This window comes from Molothrus aeneus, chromosome 6, assembly GCF_037042795.1.
Source record: "Molothrus aeneus isolate 106 chromosome 6, BPBGC_Maene_1.0, whole genome shotgun sequence".
In the NCBI taxonomy this organism is placed as follows: domain Eukaryota; kingdom Metazoa; phylum Chordata; class Aves; order Passeriformes; family Icteridae; genus Molothrus; species Molothrus aeneus.
The window spans coordinates 46,424,277-46,433,701 of record NC_089651.1 but is presented as its reverse complement, the minus strand read 5'-3'; the positions used below and the strand labels follow the sequence as shown (position 1 = coordinate 46,433,701).

Sequence of the window (9,425 nt, the reverse complement as noted above, 5' to 3'; positions counted from 1 at the left end):
ATTCTTCTCCTTTCTAATTTTTAACTTATCTTTTCTCCCCCATAAAAAAACCCCATGTTATAACCAGTTTGACATTCTCTGGCTCTTCTGAAAACTCATGTATGCAAAAAACGCTTTATTATTTATTTATCCTTTTGTTTTTGTTACATTATTAAATCCTCTCTCCAATCCTGCAGTACTCCTTTGTATTTTTAAGCACTGTTATGTTCTGCTACCATTTCATTTCACTTTTAAAACCTGAAGGATATTTTGTTTTAAATGGGGCTGTAACCTGAAGGTGCTATAAAAGCATCTTGACTAAAAGGCAAATTACGGTATCTGAATTTTGTGTTGTTGTGCTTCTAATAACACTGGGAATGAAAAGTAAATTTCTTGAAACACTGAACAAGATATTTTATGCCTGTCATAGAGTTGCAATAGTTGTGATGGTCTAAGGATGATGGAAGCAAAACAGGATTTGTTGGAGGTACTATTTATTACATTGAGGATATAGCTGGGAAACACACTAACAAGCTTTTAGTTGTGTAAGCCTGGGTCTGTTCCTGGTCAGTTCAATGGAAATTGCATCTCTTAAAAAAAATCCATGCTGTTTGTCATGTTTCAGCTGATGATCAAAACTAAGCAGAACTTCAGAAAGCACCTGTCTCTAGTATATGTGAACACACATGACACAGATAATTGTTTAGAAATTCTGTTATGTAAACAACTCTCCCAATGCCCACAGGCAATGTCATATTTGTATTTAACAGATCTATTTATAGAACAGCCAGTAGTTTTATGTTTGCCCAAATGTGACTTCTGACTCTGTGAACTTGTAATTTCTGAAGATTAACATGTGCTAGATACAGAGGAGTGCAATGCATGTAAAAGCAAAAATCCAGCCTGTTTTTTGAATCTTCATCATCATCTGTGACAGCCATCCTCACTAAACTCAACCAAATTCCTGTGGCTTCACTGTGGCTTCACTGACTTCTCATTTCTGTGGATGGAAGAATTAATTGTACAAGTCTGCACTATGACCCAAGGATGTGGAGTGAGACACTTGAATTATTTGAATTCATGTTGTATGTAGCTACACCATATCTCTGCAAAAACTGTTCCTTCTGGCAATGGGCTCTGTCCTTATTTTGTGAAAAGTAAGAAGCAATTTGTGAGATTTTTTCCCCCCAGCTACATCTTCTTGCTACTTTTTCAGTGAAAATCAGTCATAGCTGCAGCTTTGCAAGATGTATGTAAGTTTGTGGAATTGCTGTGTCACGTTTGTGTGATGCCGTGTTTGATGAAGATACACAGTACCATTGGAATTGTTTCAGCTAGTTGTTTTTATTCTAGCCAAACACTGGAAATCCATTTATTTTCTCAAAACATAGGGTGTAATCTCTGTACCTTTCTTTCTCTCTGGTTTTTGACTAAGGCACAGGTGAGCCCTGAGCAGGTGGCCGTGCTGGGCTCTGCTTGGTCTGGAGCACGGTGTGAGCTCTGCGGGTTACTGGGACTGGAGAGGCCACGCCGTGGGCACGGAATGGGAAAGCGCCATTAAAGGGACTGAAACCCCTCGAGCGAGCGGGGATCAGCTCTTCCAAGGTGGGCGAGGAGGTGACCAGCGACGGGCAGGAACTAATTTTAGTTACCTTTTGTGGAAGGGAAAAGTGTAGCAGAGGGAGGCGGTGTGTGGTCATCCCTCGCCTGTGGAGGAACAGAAGCAGCCGAAGGTGCCATCGCCACCCCTGGCGTGAGCGGTTTCTCAAGGGCCAGTTCCTGCCGGGGCCCGCTACCAGCGGCACCTTCAGCGGCGCGGCGCTCGCATTAGAAGACTCGTTCTCTCCCTCCCTCCCTGTCCCTCCTGCTCTCCCTAGGCCTCCCGCGGGTGCCCGGGCAGCGCGGTCCGACGGCGGCAGCGGCCGAGCGTCCGCTCCCTCAGCCCGGGCCGCTGCCCGCCAGGCCCGCCCGGCCCCGCCGCTGGCCCCGCCCCGCCCCGCGCAGCCGCCAGGGGGCGCTGCTCCCGGCGCTCCCGGGGCCGCCAGCGCGGCGCGGCCGCGGCGCTCGAGTTCCGCCGCTGCCGGGGCCGCCGCCGCCCGTCCCCGCCTCCCCCTGCCCGCCGCCCCGGCCCCTTCCCCCGCCGGGGCCCCTCGGCCCGACCATGGCCACCAGGAAGGCGGGCTCGCGGCTGGAGACGGAGATCGAGCGGTGCCGCTCCGAGTGCCAGTGGGAGCGGATTCCCGAGCTCGTCAAGCAGCTCTCGGCCAAGCTCATCGCGAACGGTGCGGCGCGGGGCGGGCGGCGGCGGGGGCCCGGCAGGTGCAGCCGGGTGGGCCGGCGAGAGGGGCCTGCGGAGCCCGGGCAGGCGGCGGGGCCGCCGGCGGGAGGGGCGGGCAGCGGCTCGGGGCGGCCCGGCCGGGCGGGAGCAGCGCGGAGGGAGGCGGGAGCCGCCCCGGGCCCGGCCCCGACCCCGGCCGGAGGATCCGCGCACATCGCCCGCGGAGCCCCCGCGGAGCCGCGCGGGCCGTGCTCCGTCGGGCCGGGGGAGCAGCGCGGCCCTGTGCGCTCCCGGCCCGGGGCGCGGAGCAGCCCGGGGGTTATCACGAGCCTGCAGTTTGCAGGCGCACATGCTGACAGTGTGCATAAAGCCCGAAATGTCCTTCTGCCTTCTGTGCCTGCCACAGGGTCTGTGCACAGCGTGTTCTGGGAAGGCTTCTGTCCTTTCTCTTAATAGCAAACCTCAGCAATATAGTGCAGCTTCATTTATTTTTTTGTAGAAACTACAAATATTTTGCTTGTTGTCTTAATTCTTATGTCACAAACTTCTGTATGTTTAACTGAAGGAGGTGAAAAGCAGTCCTTCGTTCTGAGGTATGGAAGTATGTAATAAACGAGAGAGATACAGGGAAGTTGTCTTTAGCATGGATGCCTTAATTCTGTGTCAGAAAAAATATGGGGATAGTGTGTGCCTCTCTGGGCTCACTCATCTGCTTGAGGTGGACCTAGGGGTGTTTTGAGAGAGCAGTCAAGTCTGTGAAGACAGAACTTGATGTGAATTCAGAGGCGATAAGTTAACAGAGAGGATGAAGCATAACATTGACATCACTGGAAGTTTGTTGTGGAAGCAGTGATAGCTTTGCATGTTTAGATGGGGAAGAAAACTGCATGATTCAGCTCTATAGAAATAGAAATAAAAATAAAAGAGGAAAAGCCTGACTCAAATAAGAGAAAAGAATTTAAGAATAAATGGGTAGTAGATAACATTTATATGTGTTTGCCTTAAAAACAACTGAGTGGTGTTCCTAACACTGGTGTTATGCTAACTAAAAATAAACATGAGTGAAAAGATGGAAGGTTTGTTTAGTTTTTTGTTTAGTTAGACATGCATTGAGTGATGCACTATGAGCTAGTTAGAGATCACTGCAAGCAAAGGCAAGTATGTTTTGCTGTCTAGTTGGGAAGCACAATCTTCATAGTTTCAAGATGTACTTAGGTATTTCAGAGAGGCAGGGAGAGCTTGGCAGATGTTATTGACAGTTTGACTTAAATTTCTCTAACCTGTGTATGTTTTACCTAGCTGAAGCATATCAAGAGAAAATGATGCAATCTGCGTAACTTTACACTTCAGTGGTTTTCCTGTGAAAGCATCTTCTAGATTCTGTACCAGTCAAAATACAAATTATTGAAGCATTTCCTGATCTTTAAAACATGGGAAAGTATCACATGCAGATTTTATCACTTTTTGACAGCACATGAAGGATTAAGTCAATGTACATGACTTCCAAGCCTGCCTAACTGAGAACATAAACAGGAAATTAACTGGTCATATGGGACTCTTCTGTATTGGAGTAACACAGGAGGAGAGTAATTTATTTAATGAAATGCGTTCACCGGCTGTTGAGAGTGTGGAAAACTGGAAGTTTGTGTTCCAAATCCAGGTGTACCTAACAAGTTGCAGGCCAAGATTATCAGCTAGTGAGACTACCAAGGAGAGGCAGTGCCTCTGTTCCACCCATGAAGAGACATGTGAACTGAAAGGCACTCTGATGCATATCCCTGTTGCTACTTAATCTGAAGCAATTAACTTAAAAGTTCAGTACCCTGAACTTTACTGCATCCTTCTGTACTGATGTTCAGTTTTGACTTGGGAATGGATAACAAAAATCTGGTTTTTGGCTGAATGTGTAACAATATGGAATATTTAAATCATAGGAACGATTTAAAAGCATGGGGGAGAGGGAAGAGGATCTTTATTCTAACCATGTATTAGTGTGTAGGGAATTGGCTTTAATTCTTGAATGCTGGAGCATTTTAACAGAGGATATCAACATTGCTTGGAGTAGTGTTTATTGCTCTTTGAACACAGATGGGAATGAATCCTTTTGGGAAGCTCTCTTGAAATCTTTTCAATCTTGCACTATTGCAAAAGAATAGACTTATTTTACTAGGACTCAGTTACAGGTCCTTTTTGGAATTGGGATTAGACAACTTGATAAAAAGTTTAGTGGTCCAAGTTATTATTTGGGCTGTTTTGCATTAGCAAATTCCCATCTCTTGACACTGCGGCCTAAATAAGATGCAGGAAGAAACAGCAATGACAGCTCCCAGACAAAGGTCTGTGTGGCTACACAAGGCAATAGTGTGTACTTCTGATGAAATGCAGCACTTGAGAAGTGCAGTGTTTTGAGTGGACTTGATTATTGTATTGTTTATTCTGTTTAGTTCTGCTGATGGATCCTATCTATTCCCTAACAGAAGCCTATGTATAAAACCTAGCAGTGGATCAAATATAAATGACAGTTTAGGTAGGATTTTGGATGCATAAAAATGACCCTAGAACAAATTTCTCTGTCTGACTGATAGCATTTGAAAGGTTTTCTGAACTTGCTGAACTTTAAGTAAAAGAGAGAAGAGAAATATTGATGAATTGCTATTCTCACAATTTGGATCACAGAAAATGTGTGTTCTGTGTCAAGCCTGTGACTTGCATTGCTTTTCACAATGGATAAATAGATAGATGGATGAAAAAAGGGTCTTTAACCTGACTCAGATTTTGTTAGCCACTTAGCCTGTTTGTATTGTATTTCTCTACTTCAGAGCCAGGACTCGGTAGCAGTAATGAGATTCATGCCATGTAACACAAATCTTGGTCTGAGCTCTTGCTTCATCAGCATTCTGCTAAAAGATTGGGTTAAAACTGCCATGTGCAGGGTGCTGAGTTAGCCTTGGCTAACAGCACATGCCCACCCAGCTGCTCAGTCTCTCCCCTTTCTTAGAGGGGCAGGGGCAAAATGTAGAGTAAGATTGGAGCTTCAGAGAAAGACAGGAAGATCACTTAACTAGTTACTGTTCTGGGCAAAATAGGCTTGATTTGGAGAACTGAATTTAATTAGTTGCCAGTTAAAATACAGTCAGATACTAAGACAGAAAGACAGACATGAGAGTTACACCTTTTCTCTCCCCTTTCCCAGGCTGAACTTCACTCCTTTGCCCCTCCCCATGTGGTGCAGGGGGCATAGGGGTCGTGGTGCAAGATAGTTTCTTTCTGCCTCTCCTTCCTTCTCACGTTTTTGCTCTGCTCTGGATAAGCTCCCCACCGACAGTGGTCCTGCTTTGGAACAGGCTCTCCATGTGGTACAGTTCCTTCAGGGCATTCCACCTGGCTCCTCCCTGGCACCGTGGAGCACCTCTGTCCCTCTCCTTCTCTGACCTTCATGTTGCATTTTTCTGCTGTTTCTCACTGCTTTTGTTCTCTTTTATTTTGTTCTGTGGCATTTTCTGCACTTTCTTAAATACACTTTCCCCGAGGTGTTGTCAGTTGTGCGGAGGGGCTCAGCTGTGTCTGCTGTGGTTCTGTTGGAACCAGCTGGGCCTGGGGCAGGGTAACCCCAGCCTTTTCCCCCCAGAGCTGCTCCTGCAGCCCCTCTGCTGCCAGAACCTTGCTGGTTATAACCAGTATAGCAGGATTTTCAATTGTAGCAGCTGGCAAAGAAATCATGGTGCTGCCCTAAGGGTCACAAAGATGCAGTCCTTGGATAATCTGTAGCCTGTTCAGTGCCGTCCGCAAGTGTTCACTTACTGAGTATCACCTCTTGAATGGAACTGAGAAAAACCCCAAGTTGTTAGAAATAAAATCTTAGAGCAGTTTTCACTAATGAAACTTTGTGAGTGTTCCCAACTGGTTTAACTAACTTAAAAAGTTCCTTCTAAGAAAGTGAACTGAAGAAATTTTCATTGCTGGTTGAATTTTGTCTAACATTGCATGATGCTGAAGCATGGGCATGACAGACAGTGGATGCCTTGAGTACATAATTGTTTGCTCAAAGAATATTGGGAGAGGTTACTAAATGCTGGATATCTGAAACTAATCTGAATGTATTTTGAAGTGCTCCCAGAACTGAGAAACACAACTGGAAGCTAACAGTCACATTGCAAAGCTGATTGCGAGGCCATCGTGTATTTTTGATGAAACAGTAGCGTCTCATAGGAAGTGTCTACAATGGAATTCAGTATGAAGGTTGTATCTGCTCAGGGCATTTTCAGGACATGAATATTCTCGTGTTTTCTTTCCTTCCTTTGGAAACAAAGTGAGGAAACCTTAGGCTGGTTCAGTAGCCAGATGAATGGCTAAAATAAAGGATCCATGAATTTCCATGGGTGTTTCCGGTCATTCATTGTTGCTGTAATTGGAACGTGACCTTGCTCAAGTTCAGTGAGATGGATGGCTCTGTCTGGAAAAACACTGAGGGGGCGAATTTTTATAGTTCAAACAAGGTAGAATGGTGTAGTTCTGTAGAAACCTTAGCAGTGTGAAATATTGCATTACTGTGGGGAGAGAATGCATGCCCAGGAAGTTCACGGATCTATATGCTACCAAGAGCATTGTGACATTGCCATGAAAATAGAATATTACCTACAGGTATCAAGTTTGCTCATGGAAATACACCGACGTGGTAACACAATGGTTTTTTTTACCTAGTGAATTTCTTACTACTTTTGTTATCCCATTTCTGTTTGATTTTTCTTGTCTGGGATCTTTTGCTGACTCCTTTCCTCTCAACACCTTGTTTCTGTAGTCTCCTATTAGACCTAGCCTCACATTTAGCCTGGCAGAGTAATTGAACACAGAGGAGTTAGGAGCAGAGTAGCAAACCCAAAGGATTATGAATTATTTTACATGTCTAATTTTGTTTGTCACCTTCTATGCTGCTCCCTTATCTTGATATAAGTAGGACCTAAAAATAGAAACATCTTACCAGTTTTCATCTGTTTAGCAGCCTTGTGAAATACAAGACCTCAGATGTATGGTTAAAGCTTATCCTCAGAATAAAAAAGGGATTTCTAAACCTCTTAGGACTCATGCCCTACTTAGAAGGTGTTTACCAAGTTTGTTTGTTTTTATACATAGAGTTTGTAGTGTGATTTGTATATGCAAAGCTTTCCTAAGAGATTGTCATCTCTACCAGAAAAGTTTGCAGACCATGTGACATGCCTTTTTGCATGTCCTCCACAGCAGAAATGGAGGACTCTCTTCATATGTTATCTTCTTTGTTTTCCTCCTGTTGCATTCACTGTCACATTTACAGTACAAAATTACTAAGGACAGACATTTTTCTGAATGAAGAGCAAAGGTGGTGACAGTACTTAGATGTGTTGTCTTATTTTTGACTGACAGCTTTGTTTCTTCAGATAGCCAGGGGTGTTACAACAGTGTAAGTGATGATGTGGATCATCTGCTTGTACTCACACTGCATGTTCATCTGGAAGAGAAAATGCTAGCGTGTGATTTCACAAGTAACCAGGCTGGTCTAACACCTCACTGCTATTATGTAGAGTAGTTCTTTCTTCCTGCCTTTAATCAAGCTGCTTCTTCTCTGAGCAGCTTCTCCTCCTGGTTATGTGTTCCTGGCCTCTCCCTTGTGTTGATGAACACCAGAGGTGGAAATTACTGTGCTTGGCCAGCAGAAAACTCTGTGCTTCTTGTTCTGGGGCCTACTGTGTTTGCTGGCTTGCCAAGCTCATTTGCCTCCCACAGGGGTCTGAGTAGTGTAACAGCTGGTGGAAAGAACAGTAGCAGCAGCCAGTGGAGGGCAAAGGTGAGGGGAACTGTGAAGGAAGCATGTAGTTGGTCTAAGTGGAATTAAAGAAATATTTTGGATATTTGAGGCTTATAACTGATTACATTTATAAGGATATTTCTATATATTATGAATGTAATTATTTTAGAAATTGGATGTCTCATGTGGTAATGTTAGGTTGATTGCACTTTTGCTTGTTTAAAAGTTAAAAGAAATGGTAACCAGATTTATCCATGAATAGATACTGGTATATATCTGTATTATAGCTGCTGTCAGCTCCTTTAAACAAACGTCAAGGATTAAAGGTTAGGATTAAGTTTTCTTTAGGAAAATAAATTCACTAGCATAAACTCAAGGTCATTGATACCACTTTTATTTGGGTTTGATTTGCATGGTAGTAAACAAGGGGACAGAAGGTCCTTAACTTACTAACTATGAGCCATTCTCCTTCCCTGCCAAATCTGGGCCCTTCCTCCTCCCCACAAATCTGTCTTTTTAAGAATAAAATCTTAGAATTTAGTGGTTCAATTCGTCACAGTTTTCTCTGCACTGAATACTGTTTAATTTCAGCTGATAAGGAGTGACTGAAGATAATAACTTTGTAAAAAGCAAAGTGGCAGGATGCTGAGATAAGTTGGAGGAAGTAAGGATGTCTGGCTAATAGTGTGAGGTGAGTAGCCAGACCTTTAATAATTGGAGAGCATTTGATCTCTGCTCCAGGCTGTGGAGGGAGATGCTGAATCTGGACATTTCTCTGGCATTAGCAAATGTGTGGCAGAATGCATAGTGGCAGTTTTTAGTAGCTGTTCTGATCAGCAATGTTATCAGTTGCTCAGGAGTTACTTCAGGAGGTGTTGCATGAATTTCTGCAAGTTCCCACCCCACTGATGACCTGTGTGTGATTGGTATGACTCCACTCAGAATTTGTGTGCATAAGCTGAAATCCTTTACTATAATCTCATATTATCTAGAGTTGTAAACTCTGCTTCTTTAACAACAAAATGGGTCAACAATACCTTTAATTTCTAGAATTTTGAATGCAGCTCACATGAGTCCAATAACTTGGTTTACCTCCATAAAACTTTTGTACAGGCAACCAAGATATGAAAACAACAACAGCTTATAGGCCCTCCCATACTTTTCGGCAGTTAATTATATGAACAAGTTGTACCTCATCTTTTAAGTGTACCTTATCTCAAACTCAGATTTGTGTGGGCTTAGCTTGCAGCTACACTTCTGTTTTTCTTTTTACTATTTAATTGCAGTGTCTTTACCTTAATGGGAAGAAAATGGTGTACATTAATCAAGGCTTTAATGGGAATGCATTAGAGCTGGGTTTAAGGAAAGGCAAAATATGGACTTGTTGTT

General features: G+C 44.0%; 1 protein-coding gene across 1 annotated transcript in view; it reads left to right on the top strand.

Annotated features, from left to right (window-relative positions):
- Positions 1-2,100: 2,100 nt before the first annotated feature.
- The window catches only part of TTC7B (tetratricopeptide repeat domain 7B), a 118,349-nt gene continuing 111,024 nt past the window's right edge, over positions 2,101-9,425 (top strand). Inside the window, exon 1 of the mRNA XM_066551965.1 lies at positions 2,101-2,261. Within this exon, the coding sequence (XP_066408062.1) occupies positions 2,141-2,261 (121 nt within the window). The 5' untranslated portion in view covers positions 2,101-2,140. The remainder of the gene's footprint in view (positions 2,262-9,425) is intronic.